Genomic DNA, 24,256 nt, shown 5'->3' with positions numbered 1-24,256 from the left:
AACCAGTACATTTCAAATTTGAAAATCTATGGATAGCAACAATAACACTTCGGCCTCTAGGTGGCAGCATGTGGCTGTAAGTCTGCGATGACAGCTGCTCTAAAAAATAGTAGAAGAAGAGTCTTGTCACGTGACCTGTAAATCAACGTGCTCGCTGGGAGTCTGGAAACAGTACACATCTGTACTGTGGAATCGATGTGATGATGCTGGGGTTTGAAGAGCTGCTGAGAAGTCTGCAGGACTGTGTGATCTCCGAGAATGAAGCAGCTGAGAACGTCAGCCGGACTCTGAGGCAGTTTCTTCAGAAACTGTCTGAATCGTCCAGGTAGCAGCTGCACCTCAGGCACGCATAGCTATTTTCTAAAACACTGCATGCTGTTCTGAAAAGTTTGGCTGAATAAGTGCGCTTCCGTGAACAGGAGCGGCGTGAAGAGATGCAAGGAGCGCTGCTTGGAGGAAGCTGTCCAGCTGCTGAGACAACTTTCTGAAGCACAGCTGTCTGGTTTAGAAAACGACCATCTCACACTTCTCGTCAGGCTGCTCATATCCACGCAGCTGCAGATGGTCGGCATCTCCACAGCTTGTCGCAAAGTGGACCAGGTTGGCTTTACTTTGTGTCCGATGTGGCTGTTCGCAGCTTAAAGACAGAAAGGCACATTTACACCTTTATTTTATTCCTTAACAGATGTTGCAACATTTAGCAAAGGTGGACCACCAGCTGGTTTTTAGAGAGACCCATGAGTGTTTCCACTCCGTAGTCCACAGTGACCAGGTACAGAGTCCTCACTTCGCTTTGGTTTGTCGCACATTTCCATAAAAGGACTGCAGCCAACTTTGACCTTGTCTTCATTTCAGATTTTGTGTTTTGAGGATTTGCAAAGAGGTCAGAACAAATTTAAACTTACATTTATTTTTAGTAAGTTGCCACCTTTAACTTGTGTTTAACTGTTGTTCCTGTGCGTATATATATATATATATATACACACACACTGTCTGCAGCTTGTATGTTCCTGGAAGACAGCACTGTTGGCCGTGAGGTGTGGAGAGAGTCGTACATGTCCATGCTGAACAAAGTTTCTGAGTTACTCCCTGTCGCACTGCAGCAAGAATCCCTGAGAGATGGACCGCTGTGCTACATTACAGTCAAGGTATGCGAGGAGCAGTGTGGATCATCATCAACTTACTGCGTGACCTCTGTCACTGACCGGAGAACTGTAATCTCTGCAGGTGTGTTTGCAGATATTCCAGCTGTTGTCCAGTGATGTTGCTCCTCTGGTGTGGGATGAGGAACAGAGAGCCCCAGTGCAAAAGATCCTGCAGACCCTTATGGCCATAATACTTGGACAGGTTTCTAAAGAATTAATTAATCACTCACTTACGGGATAAATGTCAGCTGTTACAGCTTAATGCTGACTGTGTCCTGTCGTGCAGAGCTGCAACAGAGACACTCGTCTTCTTGCCGGCACCGCCGTGGCCATGCTGATCAACACAGCCTCAGAGAACGGAGCTGGAGGAGCTGCAGCCTGGAGTCTGCTACAGGTCTCTCACTTGGGTATGGAAGCAGTGACATGAATGTAGAAGCAAATCAAGCACTGGAATTTGAACAGATATTTACCCAAGCGAACATCTGCCAATACATGTAATATATGTTGCACTATGTCTAAAAATTGATCAGAAACTATGCACACAATGTGTTATCACAGATTCTACAGCACACTGTAAGTGTGTGGACACTCGTTGCTGAATAGCTCCCACTTCCTGTTATTTCTCAGAGCCCTGGCTGCTGGCTGTCGGTGTTCTCCGGGTGCAGTGCAACCCTGCAGAGAAGGATGGAGTGGCCAGACTGGCTGTTTGCAGAGGTCTCCTGACCTGCTGTCGACCTCACATTTTGCTCAGTTCACATGAGGACGCCCCAGAAGTAAATCTACCTGAAGTCCACCTCAGAGCATGCATTGTGGTTGTGTTTGCTTTCATTTCCAAACTTTTCTCTTTAGAATCGCCTGCTGCTGCACGGTTTGTTTCCTCTGGTGTTTACTTTGTGCGAGGAGAAGCTGGATTGTCACTACTTTGCCTTCGAAGGTGAGTTGCTGCCTAAGCTGTTTGTTCATGCTTTGCAACACTTCTGTGGCCTACATAAACCTGAGGTGTTGTTGCAGTGTTAAACTTATGGCTGAAGAAGGTGAAAGAATGTCTGGCTGATCTGTGGAAGGTGACATGTGTTCGCCTTCTTCCTGACAACTGCACTCTGCTGCAGCAGCTCATTCACCTCATCTGGACCAATGCAGAAAGCCCGGTGAGAACAGAACTATTATTGTTAAGTGAAGTGGGACGTTTTTAATATTCAAACTCTTCGATAGACAAAATTGGCAATATGGAAAGAATTACAGAGGACAGGAGTAGGATAGGCAGAGGAAAGGGGAGCAGAAAAAATATCCTATCATATTCTACTCCTCTCCTCTATAATTCTTTAGTAACCATGTTTGTCTTGTATATTTTTATGTCTGATAGACAAAAGACTTAAAATAGACTGTAATTGGAATCAAATTTGTTTATATTCTGTCTTGGTTGATGTCATATTAGCTGCTCAATAAATCAGAATCAGAAACTTTATTGGCATTGTCACGAGAACAACGAAATGAAGAATGGTCCCCGATCATTGCATCATCCCTAGCAATATCAAAATATAAATAAAACAATAAAATTCAATAAATAAAATAGATAAGAATACTTAAAATACTAATAAGATGTAACAGTAAAACATTCACATACATTCCCACACACATGCTTCAGGCCGTGCATAGATTAACACAAGAGTGGCGTGATGGACATTTTTTTGTAGTATTCAGATGTGTTATTGCAGTTGGATAACAGCTGTGTTTGAGTCTATTAGTCCTTGCTCTGATTGCCCTGAGGGCAACAGTTCGAACAGGGAGTGGCCAGGATGTGAGGTGTCTTTTATGATGTTTTGGGCCTTTTTAAAACAGTGGGCGTTGTGTAGAACTTCCAGTGTGGGGAGAGGGCAGCCAGTGATCTTTTGGGCGGTGTTAATGATCCCTTGGAGTGCTTTCCTCTGAGCCCCTGTGCAGCTAGTGTACCAAATACATATGCAGTAAGTTAGAACACTCTCAATGGTGGCTCTGTAGAAGGACACCAGCAGTCTCTGTGTGATGTTATTCCTCCTGAGAATTCTCAGGAAGTACAGTCTCTGTTGGGCCTTTTTCAGCAGCTCGGAGGTGTTCACACTCCAGGAAAGGTTCTCCTCTATATTGACTCCCAGGAAGCGGAAGCTTGCCACCCTTTCTACACAGTCCCCATTTATGAATAGTGGTTGGATCTCTGCCTTTTTCCTTCTGAAATCTATTATGAGTTCTTTGGTTTTTGAAGTGTTGAGGAGGAGGTTATTGGCCTTACAACATGACGTCAGCTGCTCCACCTCGTCTCTGTACGTAGACTCGTCTCCCTTGGAAATGAGCCCCACCACTGTGGTGTCGTCTGCAAATTTCACAAAGATGTTGCTGTGGTGGTGAGGAGTGCAGTCGTGTGTGTAGAGAGAGTAGAGCAGTGGACTGAGCACACAGCCCTGGGGTGAGCCAGTGCTGAGACTCAGGGCTGAGGATGTGCGATGGCCAACTCTGACTCGCTGTCTACGGCCCGAGAGGAAGCTGTTGATCCACATGCAGGTGCTGTATGGAAGCCCCAGGTCTTGTAGCTTGGCCACCAGTTTGTGTGGAAGGATGGTGTTAAAAGCTGAGCAGTAATCCACGAAGAGCATCCGCACATAGCTACCATGCTCTTCCAGGTGAGTTAATGCAGCATGGAGTGCTGTGGCTACAGCGTCTTCCGTGGACCTGTTTGCTCTGTAGGCAAACTGGTGTGGATCCAGGCTGCGGGGCAGGGCTGCTGTGATGTGTCTGCGGACCAGCTTCTCAAAGCATTTCATTACCACTGGGGTGAGTGCCACCGGTCTGTAGTCATTCAGGCCGGTGATGTGGGGCTTCTTAGGCAAGGGGACTATGGTGGAGGACTTCAGGCAGAGTGGGACAGTCGCCTGTGCGAGGGATTTGTTGAAGATCCTGGTGAAGATCCCAGCCAGCTGTTCTGCACAATCCCTCAATATTCGACCTGGCACACCATCAGGACCCGCCGCCTTCCTCGGGTTAACAGCCTGCAGCATGCGCCTCACCTCGTGCTCTTCCAGGGTGAGGGTGGTGCTGCTATGGGTGGCGTGTTGCTGCTGTGGCTCCAATACCTCCGGTACCCTGGTCTCAAAGCGGGCGAAGAAGATATTCAGCTCCTCTGCCAGCTCCAGGTCACCGTCCGCAGCTCCGAGATTAATCTTATAGTTGGTTAGGTGCTGGATGCCTTGCCACACCTGCCGGCTTGTATTACTCTTCAGATGGTCCTCGATCCTCCTCCTATAGTCCCCCTTTGCCTCTCTGATGCCTCTCTTCAGGTTGGATCGGGCTGTGGTGTAGTAATCCCTTTTGCCAGACCTGAACGCAATGTTCCTCTCCTTCAGCAGCTGCCTGACCTCCCGGGTCATCCAGGGCTTTTGGTTGGGATAAGCCCGGATCCGTTTGACTGCTGTAACAGTGCCTATGCAGTGTTTTATATAGCAGAGGACACTGTCTGTGTACATTTCCAAGTCCTGATGTTCAAAGATATCCCAGTTAGTCCTGTCAAAACAGTCCTGCAGCTGCTGAGAGGCACCCTCTGGCCATATGGTAATATTCTTTGTGATGGTAAGAGCAGTTTTCTTGAGGGGGGCATATGCAGGGATTAGAAACAGTGACAAGTGGTCAGACTGACCCAGATGTGGCAAAGGTCTGGCCCTGTAGCCCATTTTGATGTTGGAATAATAAAGTCATATTACAGCCAGGGTTGTCGTACTGTGTGTTTGCAGGTGGACGGGGTGTCAGAAACTGCTCGCAGTGCATTTTTTCTGCTGCTGGATCTCTATGAGATGGACTGTAAACAGTTCTGTGACACAAAGAGGGCTCTTTATCTTACTCTGCTCGAGCGAATAATGAAGCTACCTTGGGAAGCCAAAGCTAAGTATCATCGCCTGTGCGCCTTGCTGCCGTATCTGGGTACTGACAAGGTGAGAATTTAAAGGCAGTTACAGTGTTAATTAATGTTGTGAGCTAGTCATTATTGGCCATGTCTTTGTTTACTTTTTCTGTCTTTCTTTTGCCCTTCCTGTCTTCAGCTGCTGGATCAGTGTCCTGAAATATCCAGTCATCTCCTGAAGTGCTTGTTTACCAATCACCTGGCACCGTGTGGGTCAGAGCTTTATAAAAGTCTGATCCAGCAGCAGAGGCGAGAGCTGTGTGATGGCTCTTCTTCACACGCGGAGCTGGATCTGGCGAGTCACTGGGCACGGCGTTGGCAATCTGTCCTTCATGAGGCGCTGACATCTGAAGTGCCTCTTCTACAGAACAACAGTGCAACGCAGTTATTACCCTGCACCTTCCAGGTGTTCCCCTCTGCTGTGGACCACATGCTGGCCTCCCTGGACCCATACACCCCAGGTCACCTCCACGCCTGGGCCTGCATCTTGAGCTCTTATCGAGCTGTAACTGGAGACTCCCTCTGGGCCCTTCAGGGTAGTTCCACCTTAGAGACCCTCCAGCTAGCTCTAGGATCTGCAGATGACAAAGTACGACTTGCTGCTCTCAATCTGCTCTGCTGCTGCCCGAAGACCAAAGACACACCAACTCCGCAGGAGATGGCGATCATGAGGACGTTCATACCTCAGAATCTAAACTGCGACTCCTCGCCTTTTCGCCAACATTTTCAGGCTGGAGTGAAGAAATTTCTGATTCGGATCAGAGATGGCTGTTTGGCATATGTCAGAGGACAGAAGGGCAAAAAGAAAGGAGAATCCTCTCACTCGGAAAGGACACAGGATCTCTTAGATCAGGGAATAGGTGAGAAAATCATCATTTTTGAATGAGACCTTTCTAGTTCCCCATTTTTGTCCTTAGACTATACTAGAGTAGCTTTGCATGATTCACAATTCAAAATAATCCCCATTTAACCTACACCAGGGCAGTCAGGTGGTCCTCTGTATGAAACAAACTCTCCTCCCTTTAAGGCGATCGTTCCTTTAAGCCAGCTTCTTCTGATTGATAGGCAGTCTCAAACAGGTTTGAACAGTGCGTAGGTGAGTGACTTCTTCTTTTCATATGTCATATAGGATTTGTGGAATGGCTGAGTCAGCTTCCATACACCTATCTGGCACCAGGACACAGTTATCAGAGAAAGAAGACGGCATTGCTGTTGCTCTCAGCAGTGCTGGAGACCTGCACAGACACCTGGAGCCCAGACAGGAAGAAGGGACAACCTCCGGGTACGTTTGGAAAATGTGATGCTGATATTCTACACTTAACAGATTTTTTCCCTCCTGTTTTTTGGCTTTTAATGATATCTGTGGAACATGTTTGCAGCAAATATCAGTTCTCTCATTAGCTGTGCCAGACAGAGAGGACAGTGGGATTTCTTCTGCAGGACGAAACAGCTAGTACTTCTCAGCTGTTTGGAAGATTCTACAAATGAGGTAGAGATGCCGTTTCTTACCTTGAAATTTTAATTGGTTTAAATCAATCGAAGCTGAATATAAGGAATCCCCCCCCCCCAGATTCGGGAGCTCGCTGCTGGGTTATTGTTGAGATTTTTTCCACCCAGTTTTCTAGATGATCTCACTGAAGTGCTGCATACGAGAACTAAACAGCTTCTATGCAGTCCCCGGGTGCAGGAGGCCCAAATGGGAGCACTGATGATGAAGATCCTCCTTCAGAAGTAAGAACTGCTCTCTAAAGGCTGTCGTTCTTATTATATTTCTTTTTTTTGGCATGTGGATTCAAAGCACAAGCTGTTGATTAATTAAGAGTTGCAGTCTATTAGAGAGTGGTGTGTTTTGGTCCCCTGCAATATGTCACTATTGCACAATACTGTAGCATTCCCAATGCTACAGTACTTTTCTTGCTTTTGGAGAATTGAAATGATAAGATTCTTTAAATGATGCTGTAGGTCCATAAACTCCTGATTGTGTAGATGCAGTTGGCAGTCAAAGGAACAGTTTGCATTGCCTGCTGATAATACAAAGGAACTTTAGAAAATGCTTCACAGGTAGTGAGATTTCTTTGGCAGGGGAAGTTACTGAACACCCAAACTCTGTGAAAAAACATAAATCAGGGTTAACTCAGATTAGTAATATAGTTGCTAAAATAAAAAGACATTTCCACTAGAAGAACATGTGATTTTTTAAAAATTTACAGACGTACCAGAAGCTTTGTTCTCACCTCACGCTTAATAAGAGCCAGCTCACTCAAAACAGAGCTGCCACTGCTCATTGAGGAACAGTGCAGAAAGGATGGCGTGCAGTTTAGTCTTCTATATAAGAAACTTTTGTGGCTTGAAAATACTTGTTTGTATTCACAGGTAATATGAACTAAGGAGACACAGTATTATGAAACCAGACATGCAATGTTTTACATAAAAACAGAGCTTTGTTTTTAGCATTGATAATTGTAATGTACATCAAACTGGAACAAACTGCTTAAAAACAGCTTCATTCTCACTGATGACATTTATTCGTTGTATATTTTGGACTCTGATTGGACTATTTAGATTCACTGTGGTGTGACGATCGGATCCATTGTGCCGTTTTTTTTTTTTCTGGGGACACCAGGAAGAAAATTAATTTCCGTTTTTTTGTCACTGTAGATCAAAACACCAGTGTGAGGGCTGCAGGCTGAACAGTAGGGAAAGTAACTCAAAGGCCTTCTGCATGGTTAAAGTCCTGGTGAAGGAGCTCGAGGAGCACTATCTAACAGCCAAGGCAGACATGATGCTTGCTGCCAGAGAAAAGCCTATACATGGTGAGACTGAGAGACATTTAAGATAAACCTCAAAAAAAGTTTCAGTCCTTTAAATCCTGTCACGAATTGGGTTGCAGGTGCTCTAAGTGCTCTTCAGAGGTGTTTGCTTGAGACACCCAACAGTGTATATGACACACTTGACCCCAGTCTGAACATGGAGGTGCTGGGCCTGCTGGAGAACATCTCTCTGCTGCTGCTCGGTGTTCTTTACGGAGATCCGGAAGCATGTGCCAGCGAGAAGGGTAACAGAACAGTCTGCAGAAACACTTCTCACTTAGTTCAGATTTATTTCTACACCTCTCGAGAAATTACTCTGTCTCGTCCTAGATGCACCGCCTTCCTTTTGTGATATGGGAAATGCCATCAGCTCTCTGATAGCCCAAACATCTGCAGGTGGCCAGGCAGAGGGAGAGGAGTGTGTCCTGCTCTCTGAAGAGCACAGCCTTGTTCTCACCTGCTGCTGGGTCTCCCTCAAGGTATAGCTGTAGATGTAGATGCACAAACTGATTGCTGAACGTTGAAGATGTTTTTACCACTTTGATAAATGTGCATTATTTGTTTTCTGATTAGGAAATAGGAATATTTTTAGGCTCTTTGGTGGAGAAAATTCTCACACAATCCAAACCCAGCAAGTGCCTTCTAACAAAACAGGATCTAATCAAAGCTGCAGAAATATTCAAGAATATTCTTCTCAAATGCCGTCACTGGGTAAGTTTTATAGAGCCCACTGAGAGGCACTGAGTCTGGATGTTCTAAACTTTATGAAACTATATTTTTTCCTCACCAGGGGGCAGTAGAGGGATGTTGTATAGGTTTCACAAAGTTCTGCGCTTCTCTATTGAGCAGCAGTGATCCAGAGCTCAGGGATATCCCAGCCCAAATGCTGAAAAAAGTAAGTGATGGTGCATTCCCGGGTTGAAAGCTTTACACGGATTGTTGGCTTTTAGATTGAGTTTTTCCACTCGTTTCTGTTTACAGGGACTGCAGGTTGTTCAGTGTCTTCGTTCTACATCTGTGACCCGGCGGGCTGCGGGGTTGCCTATGCTGATCCTGTGCATTTTGTCTGCAGAAGAAGCGAGTAAAGCAAGACCACTGTTAGCCCACAGTATGCAAACCTTGCTGGAAACAGCCAGAACTCCTCTAAATGATGACTGGGACCAAACGTTGGACCTGCCACAGGTGCGTAGCTACAGAGGGAAGATGTTGGTTTTTGTAATTAAAAAAGACAAAACAAAAAACAGCAGAGGTGGTGGAATAATTGTGCTTTCCTCTTACAGGTGTGTGCAGTGCACACCCTGCAGGCTCTGGTGCGGAGCACGGCTTTGGGAGCAGCTATCCTTCAGTTTGCATCAGATGTAGCTATCTTGTCACTCACTCTGCTCAGCTCTCCTTGCTGGGCCATGAGGAACGCTGCTCTGCAACTTTACAGTGAGACACTCACTCATTTAGAGTTTTAGTTTTACTATGTATTTGTAGTTTTTCATCATGACTGTTACTGTGTTTTCTCCATTTTTAAATATCTGTACAAATACCAGAAATACCTCAGTTTCCTTTTAAAGAAGAAACCGATTTTGATTATTGAGGAATATGGCTATTAAGTTCAGCCCTAAATATCCTCTGTTTCCAGGTTCTCTCTGCACACGAATGCTCGGCCAGCGGTCGACCTCTGAAGAGGCTGGCCCCACGCAGCATGCTATGTCTCCTGCTGCCTTCTTCTTCCACTATCCTGCACTCCAGCCCTTCCTCCTGGGCGAGCTGAGAGGGTCGGCACAAGACCTCGAGGGTCCACCCAATGAGGCCAAGCTACATCTCAAACCCTCGCTCTACCCTGTTCTCACTCTGCTAGCCCAACTCCAGCCCGGTGTTCAAGACTCAGAAGAGTGTGTAATGTTTACATTTCTCTTAAACAGTTTGATTAGAAGTAAGATTGAAACATTACAGTGACTTTACAATGTCACTGAAGACCAGCGATTTAAGGAAGGCATTTTAGGAAGTTTTCACATTTGGTTTTTTGCTTAAAGTCAGATAAGAAAATCAATATTACTCTCATGTCTGCACAGTAAATATGTAGCTATAGCTATCTACCATAACTACTGAGAGCAAGAATAAAACATTTAGAAATAAGCAATCTCATTTTGCTGGAATTCTTGACAAGAATAAAAATAAGTATATTCATCAAAATGTTCCTTGTATAGGTCAGCATTTTGTTTCATTTATACATTTCTGGTATATGTTAGTTGCACATTAATAAATCTCTGTATTGAGCAATATTTAATTAAGTGAATCTCCTGGCTTTCCTCCTTTCTTCCAGAACTTTGTCAGACTTCCTGCCTCCTTTACTCCAGCTGTCTGCCAGTCCGATTTACAGTGTGAGAATGATGGCCTCAAAGGCTCTGGTTGCCATGACTCCTCCCTCTGAGTACATGAACATCCTCATCAACCTGACATCTCAACTTCCCAGTCCACAGCAGCAGTGCTCTCACAACCGGCTCCATGGACAGCTGCTGCAGATCAAAGCTATTCTAGAAAGAGCTCTCTGCGGCAACAGGTGAGACTTAAAAGAGCTCTTTATTCTTTCATCTCACACTTTCAGGCTTTCAAAGGGCTTTGTTCATTCATCAGAATGTCGGGTTTTGAAATCCTGCTGCGTTTCCATTAGCAGCACCCCTTCAGATAACCTGTTTGAGGTGCTGAGCAGGATAATAGCGTCACTGTGGATGGTGACTGAAGCTCAACGCTGCCCCCTGGTGAGAGCAGTCTATCTCGATGTGGTCGATGCTCTTAGAAGATTCTGCTGTGAGACCTACCTTTCAGATCTCAGCAGCACACTCCTGCGTCACCTCCAAACACCTCAGCAGAGTCTTCAGGTGTGTGAATTACTAACCCGTTTATTGGGCCCATAAAAGGTCTTCCAAAGCCTGATACATGTGGCTGGTGCAAATGTAGCTCCTTCATTTTATATAAAATAAGCACAAATGTGACTGTTATCAATATAATTACATTTTTTTTAAGGATTCTTCTCTTGATCTCAGTCACTCAGTATCTAGTTGATTCAGAAAATATATTTGCAGCTGCTTTTACCACAAGTCTTTCTTTGTTTTTGCCTAATCCGCTCTGTATTGAGCCTGTCTATACCTGTTTCCACAGGTTGGGATGTCATCCTTCCATGAAAAAGCCATTCACTTTCTATGTGCAGATCAACAGTGGGCATGCAAAATCTGGGAGAACTTCTCTTCAGCGAGCCCTGATCTTAGACTCACATTGGTTGCATGGGTCCTGGATGGGCAGAGTTTGCGGCAGACTGGCTTGAAAGAAGTGGTCCAGAGGGTGCTGCAGGTAAAACGTGATTTGTTCCCTACACTTGAGGCAGCACAGAGAAAGCAGACTTTCCCAAAACCAGCCGAGCAGCTTTTTTTGTAACGACCTTCTTATAATACAATGAGAGGAAACCTTTGAGCCAAAGATAATCTTAAATATAATGCCAGCCGAGGTTGACAGCTGGCAAAAGAAAGGGTGTGCCCGTACACTATTATAATTTGGAAAAAGGGCGACTCTAGCACAGTCGTGCTGAGGATATATTCCCTTTATATCACTTGTGTGTTATGTTATCGCTAAATCAACCAACTGCATTGTTTCCTGCCAGTGTTACTCACCCATTTTAAAAAAGATCCGATAAGATCCTGAATACCTGCACAGTGGGAAAGATGATTCTTTTGTGGTTTGGTGTTTATTTTCCAGCAGTTTTTTTTAACCTGTTCATCTGATTTGGTAACAATGCATAAGCACTGCTTTCAGTAAACTGAAAATAAAGAGAAATTATCTGTTAAAAGACAAAAAAGAACCTGAACGTCTTACAATCAAATCCACTTCCAGGCAAATTTAAGGGAGGCGTTGTTGAGCCGCAGTGTGGAGTATTGCAGGAGCTACCTTGCAGCCCTGGTGGCAGTGATGGCCAGAGGTGATACCGCTTCATCCCAGCGTGTTGTACTCTTGGCCCCACTGGAAGAGCCAGTTCTGCTTGAGTGTCTGGATTTGCTGCTTAGGGACCTGGAGGACCAGAGAGGCGGGCCAGAGTTTCTATCCCAGGCTTTCTCTGCTGCTAGCCTGCTGCTGTCCCATTGGCCACAATCCAGGTTTTTACACATTTTATTGCCCCACTTTATTTCTTTATTAAGTCCCATATTGGAGTACGTCTCACTGCAGCCCTAATTTTCTTCTTTTCTTTTGCCAATCAGTCTAAAGATATCCATGATCCAGCGCTGGTGTGGTATTTTGGAATGCCTTTGGGCCCCAGATGTCCCTGAAGTGCTCAGGATAGCATGCGCTGAAGCTCTGTGTGTGGCTGGAGCGCCACTCATGAGCCACACAATGAAAGAATACAGCACTCTGGTTCCCATTATGATCAGGTATTAAGGAAGTCAAAGCATGTCGTCAGGTGATGCACTCTGATGAGCAAGACTTCAGAACACTGAATCTTCCCTCCTAGGTTGATCAACACAGGCCTTTACTTGCTGCAGGACCAAAGCCAGGAGGTGAGGATTAAAGCGGCTTGTTTCGCCTCCGTGCTCCACCATGCAAGAAGAGGCCAAAGCCAGAGGAATGTCTACCTTGTGCAGGTCAATCAAGCTCTGCCATTCCTCTTGGATGTGCTGCTAGAGGAGTGCTGGGATGCTCCTGGCACACTGGAGGTGCTGATGTGTCACCTGCCTCAGTCTGACCTCAGATCTGTGCTGAGACATGCCTCGGTGGAGGGGTACGTTTCATCACTGAATCAATGCATTTGTACAAACGTAACCATATAACCATATTAACTGCGTGTGGCTTATTGCTCCCTCTCTCAGGTGTTCCAGTCTGTATGAGCAGGATGAGGCCAATGTGTTTGCAGAGCCCTCTGTGATGTCCGTGCATGTACTGCCTTACCTGCTACAGATGGCTGAAAAGTACTCTCAATCCTCTTCTCTGGCACGGAGCCTGAATTCATGGGCACAGGACAATGCTGCACAGGTGGTAGACAGCCTTGCAGTCTGCAAAGAAGTCCAGCCAGGTGCCACATTAGCATGCCAAACGCCATATACATACTCTTGCATATTTGTGAATTTTCAATGTTATAATTCAATTATTTATTCTTTCTATAGCTGAATCATTGACCCCCTTATGGCTGGCTCTCCTTGTGGACCCCCGTTTCCACAGCACCCTGTGTGGCCTGTTGACCAGGGCTGCCTTCCTCCTCCGACTACTGAAAACATCTAATTGTATACAACACCTTTGTGATCCTTTATCCGTGAACACGCATTTACAGGACGTTTGTAGTCTACTCACTCAGAACGGTGTCCACTTTCCTTCTGCTTTGACAGCTGCTGTGGCTGGAGAGCTGCCACTACGACAGAGCGCTCAATGAGCAGAGCCTTTTTGGCTGATGTGGCTGTGGATAAAATTACCTGCAGACACTTGAAGAATGATGATGATGGCATACTCGTATAAGGCCCAAGGCGTGAATGAGTATTGCAGATCCTGATGCTGCAGTACAAGGTTATGTAAGAGCTGCTACCACTTCTGGACATTATAATATTTGCTCTACAGAAAAGAGACCATCCAGGCTCTTCATGCCAACTGAACATATGCTTAAAAAAAAAAAAGAGAAGAAAAAGAAAACAGCTGCTCCTCCTAATCTCTAGAGGGATGTTAATGATACAATGCCTTTTAATAAAGTTTAATAACATTTTCTGAGGGTTGGTTCATTTCTTGTAGAGCTACAGTCACTAGAATAGCAGGTCTGCCTTTGATCACCATAAACAGTTTCCCAGCTACAAGTTTGCTGTGTCTGAGCATCGACAGCAGTGAGGCTCAGAGTGATGCAGTGATGTAATGCAACAGCATCTGGAGAAATTATCTGCCTGCTACCCACCAGGGGAATACAGTGCATGCTTTATTGTTCCATTAGAGGCCTTCTGCCTGGATAAGTGTTCCCTTTCCAACCACATGAGGGCTGATGATTATGGACTTGAATGTGATTGAGAGCCGGCGGTTGCCCTGCAATAGACCGCACACTTGAGCAGTCTTACATCACTGCTTTTGTTTGAGATGGGCAGCTCTTGTTATTAGATAAACAGGGACATCAAAGCGGGTGTACATGCTGTCATTGGACATGATTAGTAGTGCAGCATTATCAGTTTATTTGTATCTGAACCTACCTCTATATGTGCTTGCACTGTGCATATATGAAGCGCTGCACTTGTGTGCATCTAGGTTATGCAACAGTAATGACTATAAGCTTGTATTAATGGCTCGTAGATTAAACTTATGCAATGTGTCTTCTATGAGCCATGGCAAAATCCACACCTGAGTACTGTGAGATTAGCATGAGCCTCAAAGGAAACCGTGTGGGCCGTGTTGATACCGGCTCATTTTAAATAATGGAAGCAGGAGAACACAAGTGTGGGGGCCATATTTGGACAAACATAATCATTCTATCTAGAATCCTTTAAGAGTTTAAATAGTGCCTACAGCTTGCAGCTGCAGATAAAAACAAAACCATGCTTCCCTTCCTTAGTTTTAAACACACTTTACTTTCCTACTTTTTAATAATCTTGTTATTTTAACTCTTGAAAGCTTTTTCACATGCCTGAAAATAAAAGTGTACTTTTAATGAAAAGCTATTTTAATTGTGTTTTTTTGACTGAACGCTCCTTTATTCCCCTTAAACTTGAAAACAAAGTATGAGAAGTGAGTTTAAGGTCATGATGGTTAGAGATTTCCTCCTGGAGGCAAAGTGCATGAAACTGGAAAATGACCATCTGCTTCAAGAAAAGCCTCTGACGGCCTTTGTGACTGACAGTCTCTGGGTTCTCAGTAAGCCCGTGCCCTTGGTAATGAAATGATTAACTATGGCAACGTGAAACAAGACCATGTATGCGAAGCCCCTTTTATGTGATGTGTAAATAAATACTGACGTGTGTGCACTGCACTGTTTGGACGTCATGTTTTTCCACTGTTCTACCACAGGGACCCAGCTGATCTTTGCGTTTGCAGTGAGAAAATACCCACACTTAGTTTTGTTTTCTTTTTATAATGACTTAAATCTTATATGAAATCTGAAATGACAGCTTCTTGTATCTTGATTTAAAAAAAAAAAAAAGCTTATGCAGTTTATATAATCAAGAACTTTTTTAAGGGTGATACTTTGGAAAAATGTTAGTCATTAATATGATTAGTGCTGCTTACTATCATTTTCCAAACCTTTAAATCATCAAATATTAGGCACAGGCATCTGGATTGTCAATGTGAATGGTCAACCTTACACAGCCTAAAGCTTCAGATCACTCAGATTTAGTAGTTTAATTGTTTAATTTATATGCATGAGCTGGAACATTTCAGGAAGTTTAGCCTTTTAACGTGAACATTTAGCGCAGCAGGTCTCTGTGGAGGAGAACAAAGATGAATGCAGACAATGCCAACATGTGTTTTCACAGATTTCTTTCATTTAATCTCCAACAAGGCATATTTATTATAATTTAGTCGATTTCAGATAGGGCTCAGACACATTTCTGAAGGTAAGGAAGTCTTCCTCATCAGGTTGGAGAAACTATAATCGAATGGTCATGTTGACTTTTTGATTCCTTACCACGATGGAGAGAAATTTCTTAGGAGAATTCTTTACAGCAGCTCATTTCTGGAGAAAGTCGTGCTGATAAAAAGTGCAAGTGTTTATGACATAGATAGTCTCAATGAGACAAAATAATTAGATCCAGAGAGGCCAGAGTGTACTGGAGCGTACGGCACACATGTTCACTGTTTGCTCTGGTGATTGCCTGAAAACTGAGTAAGCATATATTTGAAAAGTGGCAGAGTGAACATTGACTGAGTCACGGGTTGGCTGCCCTCTTTATTAGTCAGCCAACAATGGCACAGGCCTCCACTCTGCTTTGAGCATACAGCTCCCTGTGCACAGGAAGAGACAACTGGCAGCCCTGCTTTATTAGGTTCAGCAGAGTCAACTTCTGACAATATCCACCTAAAAAAGAACAAAACAAGGGGGGAGGGGAAAAAAAAAAAGAAAGCCTCCTGGGGTGGAGAGGAAGCATGGGAAACAGGAAGAGGGAGTTTGGATAAATGCACCAAGTAGTTAGAGCCAGATAAGACCTTGCAGTTGGAGAGGGATTAAAAATGGAAAAGTTTTTAAAATTTTTTTCATGGAAATGGAAAAGTAGAGCAGCTATTTATAGGAAACCAGAGAAAAGGCTGTAAGTGTGGAAAATAGTCTTGGTTAAGGAACAGGATCGAGGCTTGATAGTTGGGGGGGGGAAATAAGTTCTCCTCACAGCTTAAGCAAAACAATCTCTTATCAAGGCTGCACGTATTATTTTTCAGGGTATGCTCTTCATTGTGCATGTTCATTGTGTGTGTGTGTGCGTTGCATAGGAATCTGGTGAGGCTTTAGGACCTTGAGGTTTGCACTGCAAAGGACACCTCTTCCTCCTCCACCACCACCGCCTCCACCGCAGAAGGCTGTTTACGAAGTAAGCTGAGAGCTCGTCTTGACAAAAACAAGGGCTGGGACTGCAGCAAGAGGGGCAGTGTGTCTGAATCCAGCACAGGCTCGTCCTCCATCGGAAACACTTTGTATATATTGAAATATATATATATATACATTTTTGGTGTAGAGGGAAAATGCTGTCTGTGAAATCAGCCCGTCAGCTCTGCAAAGTGTTTTTCTCTTTACACGTTGTTTTCCTGAGCGTGGCTCTGGTGGAGAGCAGGGCATCAAATGGAGACCAAAAAGGTAAACTTGTGCTTTATAGACTGATTTTTATGTATGTGTGTGTTGAATTCCTCTTTCTTTTTTTGTTTTTCTAAAAGCTGTGCTCCGAGTGAATGTTTATATTATTTTTCTATCCTTTCGTTTTCTTTGCACAAATAAGTTCATGTCTTGCGCTCACTTGTTGTTTTGCTGTTTCGCTCAGACTGCGTGAGATCCCATGGTGTGGACTACAGAGGAGAACAACAGAACTCCTCCTCAGGTCTGAGCTGCCTAATCTGGACCAATACTACAAGGGACTATGATGTTACAATCCATCCAGATTCAGAAAAAGGTACAAAATTATATTAGATCTAATGCCCCCCTTAAAATGAAGTCAGATTTGAAATGCCCACAGTTATTGGGCACAACAGTTTCCGTGCTGGATAACAAACAGCATGGAACATCTTGGCTGAGGTGCTGACATGGCAAAATCAGAGGAAAGGCTGTGAAATACAATAAAAGATGTGAATTTTCAGCATCTGTGCCTGTTGATGGTGTTAAGTGGCCTATTTTATGCACCAGTTGCTCTTTTCCTTTGTTTGTGCTCATACCAGGCCGTTCATTGTACTGTGATGAAGTAGTGTTAATGATTAATGAATCCACACAGTGGGGACAGACATGTAGAGATTGGCCTTTATTTCTACAAGGCATGGTATCAGACACATGCTATTTTTTTTATCATTCCTCCCGTAGGTGTTGGAGATCACAATTACTGCCGAAACCCAGACGCCTCTGAGAGGCCTTGGTGCTACATTGCTGGCCCAGATGGAGCAATTCAGAGAGAATCCTGTGCACTTGAGACATGCAAAGGTTGGTAAACCCTATACACAGCGGTAATTATGAATACTATACGAGTTGTATGCACAGTACAACTGCCATTTGCACAACAAATTCGACATTTGTAGAAACATGGCCAAAAATAAGCTGCACTGTCTGGCCTTGCAGTAGAAATGGGGTTTTTTTTGTTTTTTTTGCTAATAATGATGTTTTCTAGCTTCTCAGCTTGAGGTAAAACTTATTAGTCAATGCAAAAAGTGTGCAGCCAAGTTGGAAACTCTTATCACTTAAAAAACAAAGTTTCCATCTAGCACATGTCTAAAACTTGTTCCAGTCTCATTGCAGATGGATCAGTGATGACTTGCTTTTAAGAGTGTAGTAGGTCAGCTGGGCGCTGTTAAGTTACTCTGAGGAATCTCGCGTGACCTTTGTCTCCGTCTCTTCTGGGGAGCCAACAAAAGTCATACAATAACAAAGCACCAGCGCACGCGTCTCAAACTTCTGTTTGGGGAAAGCCGTTGACCACGCCCAGCACCGAGCTTATTGGCACAGAGGAGAGGTTTTTCCCACGGAGACAGCAGCTAATTGGCTGAATCAGTTTATGACTTCCTGCCCTTTAACTGGGGCAGAGTTGATAAACAAGTTCTGTGGAGGAAACGGGGAACAAAAGATTTAAAGAGCAGACGTTGTCATCTGTTGGAGTGGCAGTTGGCTGTGCTGGGCTTGTTTGTGTCTGGTACATTGGAAAAAAACAACCCAAAAGGCACGTGCTCGTCAGTCCCCTATTGATTTACATCCCAACAGTTTGTTGAGAGAAATCTCAGAGCTTTCGTCATGCCACAACATTACCGCTGTTTTTGCGTCAGCGGTAATGTTGTTGGACCAGCAGTAATTGGACACCACATGGTCCACTTCTGGTCAAATTGAAGTACCGCCACACACTAAAGAATAAAACTATATATTAGGTTTTAAAAGCATAAATACATATTCTTGGGTTAGGGTTGCCAAAGTGAACTACTTCATGTAAAAGTAGAGATAAAAGGTAGGAAATGGAAAAACTCCAGAGTTCAGACCCAGAGTGTTTTACTACGCAGACATGCTGCTGTAGTTTTTGCAGGATGTTCATTGGAATTGCCTTTTCAAACATGCAATGACTTCACATTCTGGAATGGCAGCATATGTTTCTCCAAAACGACTGTTACTACTTTTACATTACACGTCACTGTGCAATGTTTAGCATTAATAGTGCCTTCACAGATTAGCAAGCATCCTCAGTATACTAAAAAGTTTTTTTATGGCCAAAAAAACAACCTATTACTTCTGTTATATGGCAAAACATGACTTGGGGAAAGACCACTAAAAGGTTGTTTTGCTGTATGTTTAGAACAATACTCTTCCATACCAGCAAAGACTGAATCCCTCAGTACAAAAGCAACCACTCCCTCCACAGAGAGCGCTCAGCCAGCCAAAGCTTCGCGGGGAGATGTTCCAGCTCTGCAGCCAGTGATGGGGATCAGCCAGCGAGTTCATACAGGACCAAAAAAGAAGAAGGACCTTGGCGCTATTGGTATGCTGTGCTTTTTTGTACTTTAAAAACATGTATGATGCTGGCATTGTGCACAAACCTGCAGCTTGAATACGTTTTAATTATAAATTACACAGTTTAGTTTTTAAAGGAGCTGAAAGTCTTTCTTATATATCTGTATCTTCTGTTTTAACCATTTTCCTCTTCTCCTTTTGTTTTTCAGGATATGTCCTTGCTATCATCATGATGGGGATTATAATCGTCCTTGGAGTGGGCATCACATTGGGCTACTTCTATAAGAGGTGAGCATCTTACTCACAGCAGGCCAGCTGGTTCAGTATCAGAGGGATTTGTGTGCATGAGGATGTTCAGGATTGTCTGTTCATGGATGGTGAGCTACTTAGATGTGAGATAAAGCCAAAATGCGATCCTTCAGAGTTGCATCGTCCAGTTTAAACCGGCTTGTAGTGTTTTTGATAGCTTTGAAAGGTGGAGGAGAAATACCGGAATGATTCATTCACACGACATCACGTGTCATCGGCGTACTCTTAAGTTTAGGCCATCGACTATTAAACAGATTCCCTACCGATGGTCTCTGTTGTTCTTCTCAGAAGCAAGGCAGCAGTTTTATGAGCTTTCTCACAAAAACCACAACAGAACATGAGGGCAAACGTGGCATGAAATGAAATGCCTGCAGTTTATTTTAAGCAGGAGGGGCTGAATGGGACAGGAAGCGTACAGTTATGTAACGTGCAAAACGTTAGCCCCGATGTTACGAAAGAGGGAACTCGGGTTCCCTTTGGCAAACACAAAATGCCCTCCCGGATCTGTGTTGGGCTGTCCTATCTGATTAGCGCTGCCCCGTCCTCGTTTTCTATTATTAGGAAGTGATTACTAATAAGGAGGAGAAGCATATTATGTCAAAGGGTTTATAAGTGGCCTCAGCATACACTGGCAGCATCACCACCAGTAATGAGTTTGATGAGTGGGAGACATGCTTACATTCTTTGCAATTCGCTGTCTTTGACTGACTCTGCATTATCTTATGCCACCTAAAAGAAGAGCTGAGGAAAGATTTCACCCCAGACTTCTCCAGGCAAAGATTGCACACTATATCCCAGTGGAAACAGCCTGCAGTGGGAATAGATAGCTTATTGACAAGGAAACCAATCCCCTCGAGGCTTCCCTTCTACCCCAAACACCATCCATTTGGATTACCTCCAGGAGTGCACTGATTCATTTTGTAGCATTAAGTACAAGTAATCTTTTTTTTACATCTCGTGTATCGCTAACCCTCTGGTCCTGAAAAGAAATGGAAATTTGTGAGAAGTCTAAAGACTTTGTGGTGATATAAAGTGTTTCAAGGCAGAGCAAAGACAGCACAGGAGCAGGCAGATAGGTGTATATTGGCCTGTTTTGGCTTCAGATCAGCAGAAGGTCACCTCGTGCTGCTTCCCGTCGCTGCATTGCCTTGGAGTAGATAAACTCCCTGCCAGCTTGTGAGTTCTGGGTTCCTCTGGCCATCTGTCCCACTGCTGACAATGCAGCGCTTGGTGTAACAGGCTGTGTTATCTACGTACAGTATGCTCTCTGAAGACCCTTATCGTGAATATGCTGCCTCGGGTGACGCCCAGAAATACAGTGTGTAGGATCAGCGACAAGGCTTCTGAGTGCATGCGAATGATAGATATTTTCATGATGCTGAAAACAAAACAAGACTTGACTGTGATTGGTTGTTTGCATGATAGCTAAGAGTTAAAAGGGAGAATGAACAAATGCTACTGTTAATTAACAAAAATCCATTTAGAAAAATCAGTTATTGCAGATTCATCTTTTGAGGGTTAACTATATATAAAGAGATATCATAACCGATCTATGTTTTGTGTTTGCCTTTAGGGGTCGGGACCTGAAGAAGCAGCATGAGCAGCGGGTCTATGAGCGTGAGATGCAGAGGATCACCCTGCCCCTGTCGGCTTTCTCCAATCCCACCTGTGAGCTTGTAGATGAAAACACCATTGTTATCACAGCAGAGCATGAGACCACTCCCGTGCAGGACGACGCGGATGGCGGAGACCCTCTCATGGCCCAGCAAGCCGGTACCCCTGGAGCATGAGCGGGCATCTAGTTCCTGATGATTTTTCTTTTCTTTTATGGACCAAAGCACTCCCATCTCCCTGTTTCTCCTTTCCACCTCCCTGAGTAATGTCTATTTTAAAGGAGCAGGGGGCAGTGTTGTCTCCGGAGACTTGAACTGAATGAAGCTTTGTCCTTTCTGTATTTGTTCTTAACACGTGAGGCACAAACAAGATAAGTTCACACACAGTGGACACAGCCTTAACAACTAGAAACCCATTACAGTGGATCTGTTGTTAATGAGCACGTCTGGAGGTCTTTAATGTTCATATCTGATACTTTTGATAGCCAAGAGAATAAGGGCTATTCTCTTAAATAACAATACGAATATCAAGTCAGTGTTTATAATAATACGTAATGACACCAGTGTGTAAAGAGGTGTTGTTTGGAACGGGGAAAATGTTCATAACCTTTTGCTTTTCAAGGGAGGTTTGATTATGTGATGGATATCTGGTTTATTTTGATTTGTAGTGACCTGCTGGCTGTGCTGGCGGGGAGGCACAGACAAGAAACCTGTGCGCACAAAGACCGCTTTTTCTTGCGTGCACACTTGTGATACAGATGTGGTCCAAAAATAGTCTCCCTCTTGAGACAGGATGAGGGAGTGTGAGGTAAGACAGGCCCACTAAAGACAAGGGAAGGCCTATAACTCAAAAAACTGCCTTAGCATGATACTTCTGAATGTATTTCCTTTATAATGTTCCTGGAGATTTGTTTTTCGTGTTCAGCCGACGGGTAAATTTGATTTGAAAACATCGATGGTGGTCCCGGGAAGACGTGAAAAAGAAGACTTGCTATTTTTTTTTCACAGGTTAAGGAGTGACAGGAAATTTTCCAGAGTCTTCTCAGGATGAACGAGAGACAGTAGTTAGACGAAATAGCACTGCCGCAACACAGACCAGACGCGTTTAGAAAACAAAACAAAACATAAAAATCTGTCTTTGCAGTGCAGGGCAGTGTAGCTGAAGAGGTCTAGATTAGATTGACACTTTTGAGGTGTGCGCTGCGATGCTTTAGAGTTGACACAGGAATGGAGTAGATAGTAGAAACAGTCCAAAGTTTAGGTGTTCACATAAAAACACTCGAGAACATGATTGCATGTGTATGGTTGCCTGTTGTACGTTTCCCCTTCTGAGGCTTTTATTGTGTCTTAAAAAAACAGGACTAAAATGACTGCTTGAGAATAATTAAAAACGTTAGACATCATCAAGATTTTGCAATGGTAGTTTTCACTGCGTTACTATGTTGTTTGTTATGATCCAATCACTCCAGAGCATCTTGTTTTGTGATTATTGCTGGATCCGTATCACTGGTAATGTTTAGTTACTGCTGCTCCGTTATTTTAAGTGTCTGTGCGCTGGCTGCGATCATTGTTTATAGTAGCAGTGTGTTTAAAATACTTTTGTTCAGCGTTTGGATTTAGAACTTGTATTTTTATGAATGCAGATTTTCACTGCCGAGACTGAAAAAAAAAAAAAAAGCTAAAAGTACAACTTATAAGGTGTGTTGGACTCACTATGTTCTTTCTTACATTTATTGCAATAAAGAAAACAATACAATAGAGCTGATTTGTTCAAAGGAAGGACGTTTTTATGCACTGGCTCCCCCTGCTGGCAGTTCTTAAACACAACACTGAGGCTTAGGTTTAGCTGGCTGTTTATAGGACAAAATCAGTTAAACATCAGAAAACTTAAACTTTTGTGGATCCATTCCACCTGCTCTGGTACAAATGAAAAGGGACAACACGTGCACTGAAAGGGAACAATCTTGCAGGTGGTAACGGAATCTAAATCCTTTACGCGAGGAGCACAACAGGAGTCTTACAAAATGACCTCCAGCTGGCTGATGATGTGCATGTTTCTGACCAAACTGTCAGAAACAGACTCCATGAGGACCTGGTGTTCTTTAGTGGGACCTGTACTCACAGGTCAGCACCATGCACGTGGATTGGCAACTGTCATACAGGGAGTGCAGAATTACTAGGCAAGTTGTATTTTTGAGGAATAATTTTATTATTGAACAACAACCATGTTCTCAATGAACCCAAAAAAACTCATTAATATCAAAGCTGAATGTTTTTGGAAGTAGTTTTTAGTTTGTTTTTACTTTTAGCTATTTTAGGGGGATATCTGTGTGTGCAGGTGACTATTACTGTGCATAATTATTAGGCAACTTAACAAAAAACAAATATATACCCATTTCAATTATTTATTTTTACCAGTGAAACCAATATAACATCTCCACATTCACAAATATACATTTCTGACATTCAAAAACAAAACAAAAACAAATCAGCGGCCAATATAGCCACCTTTCTTTGCAAGGACACTCAAAAGCCTGCCATCCATGGATTCTGTCAGTGTTTTGATCTGTTCACCATCAACATTGCGTGCAGCAGCAACCACAGCCTCCCAGACACTGTTCAGAGAGGTGTACTGTTTTCCCTCCTTGTAAATCTCACATTTGATGATGGACCACAGGTTCTCAATGGGGTTCAGATCAGGTGAACAAGGTGGCCATGTCATTAGTTTTTCTTCTTTTATACCCTTTCTTGCCAGCCACGCTGTGGAGTACTTGGACGCGTGTGATGGAGCATTGTCCTGCATGAAAATCATGTTTTTCTTGAAGGATGCAGACTTCTTCCTGTACCACTGCTTGAAGAAGGTGTCTTCCAGAAACTGGCAGTAGGACTGGGAGTTGAGCTTGACTCCATCCTCAACCCGAAAAGGCCCCACAAGCTCATCTTTGATGATACCAGCCCAAACCAGTACTCCACCTCCACCTTGCTGGCGTCTGAGTCGGACTGGAGCTCTCTGCCCTTTACCAATCCAGCCACGGGTCCATCCATCTGGCCCATCAAGACTCACTCTCATTTCATCAGTCCATAAAACCTTAGAAAAACCAGTCTTGAGATATTTCTTGGCCCAGTCTTGACGTTTCAGCTTGTGTGTCTTGTTCAGTGGTGGTCGTCTTTCAGCCTTTCTTACCTTGGCCATGTCTCTGAGTATTGCACACCTTGTGCTTTTGGGCACTCCAGTGATGTTGCAGCTCTGAAATATGGCCAAACTGGTGGCATCTTGGCAGCTGCACGCTTGACTTTTCTCAGTTCATGGGCAGTTATTTGGCGCCTTGGTTTTTCCA

The 24,256-nt window shown here is 43.9% G+C and overlaps 2 protein-coding genes across 6 annotated transcripts; both read left to right on the top strand.

Moving 5' to 3' along the window:
- Positions 1 to 128: 128 nt before the first annotated feature.
- LOC146657439 (tRNA (32-2'-O)-methyltransferase regulator THADA) lies at positions 129 to 13,640 on the top strand. 4 transcript variants are annotated; one of them, XM_085425510.1, is made up of 32 exons: positions 129 to 325; positions 420 to 600; positions 686 to 772; positions 856 to 883; positions 1,000 to 1,148; positions 1,228 to 1,347; positions 1,432 to 1,552; positions 1,773 to 1,918; positions 1,995 to 2,079; positions 2,157 to 2,293; positions 4,904 to 5,101; positions 5,210 to 5,930; positions 6,200 to 6,352; positions 6,450 to 6,559; positions 6,641 to 6,801; positions 7,729 to 7,883; positions 7,961 to 8,125; positions 8,211 to 8,359; positions 8,454 to 8,591; positions 8,671 to 8,775; positions 8,862 to 9,062; positions 9,161 to 9,311; positions 9,511 to 9,763; positions 10,195 to 10,431; positions 10,543 to 10,750; positions 11,031 to 11,219; positions 11,757 to 12,016; positions 12,119 to 12,289; positions 12,370 to 12,636; positions 12,725 to 12,927; positions 13,019 to 13,135; positions 13,238 to 13,640. In XM_085425510.1, exons 1-32 carry the CDS (start codon positions 201 to 203, stop codon positions 13,279 to 13,281), a joined length of 5,535 nt encoding a protein of 1,844 aa, XP_085281636.1. In that variant the 5' UTR covers positions 129 to 200; the 3' UTR covers positions 13,282 to 13,640. The 4 variants fall into 4 exon arrangements, with proteins under 4 accessions (XP_085281636.1, XP_085281635.1, XP_085281634.1 ...); XM_085425509.1 differs by having other exon boundaries at positions 10,546 to 10,750; positions 13,019 to 13,640; XM_085425508.1 differs by having other exon boundaries at positions 13,019 to 13,640.
- A 2,318-nt stretch (positions 13,641 to 15,958) lies between these two features.
- Positions 15,959 to 22,602, top strand: pik3ip1 (phosphoinositide-3-kinase interacting protein 1). Of its 2 annotated transcripts, none has more exons than XM_085425507.1 (7): positions 15,959 to 16,123; positions 16,302 to 16,662; positions 16,844 to 16,972; positions 17,374 to 17,490; positions 18,908 to 19,024; positions 19,206 to 19,284; positions 20,879 to 22,602. In XM_085425507.1, exons 2-7 carry the CDS (start codon positions 16,551 to 16,553, stop codon positions 21,093 to 21,095), a joined length of 771 nt encoding a protein of 256 aa, XP_085281633.1. In that variant the 5' UTR covers positions 15,959 to 16,123; positions 16,302 to 16,550; the 3' UTR covers positions 21,096 to 22,602. The 2 variants fall into 2 exon arrangements, with proteins under 2 accessions (XP_085281633.1, XP_085281632.1); XM_085425506.1 differs by having other exon boundaries at positions 15,962 to 16,123; positions 18,842 to 19,024.
- Positions 22,603 to 24,256: the final 1,654 nt, after the last annotated feature.

Source organism: Rhamphochromis longiceps, linkage group LG12, assembly GCF_057381845.1.
Source record: "Rhamphochromis longiceps isolate RC_006_pf linkage group LG12, R_longiceps_female_GT1.1, whole genome shotgun sequence".
NCBI lineage: Eukaryota > Metazoa > Chordata > Actinopteri > Cichliformes > Cichlidae > Rhamphochromis > Rhamphochromis longiceps.
The sequence above is the reverse complement of the archived record's forward strand: the minus strand, read 5'-3'. Positions and strand labels throughout refer to the sequence as shown.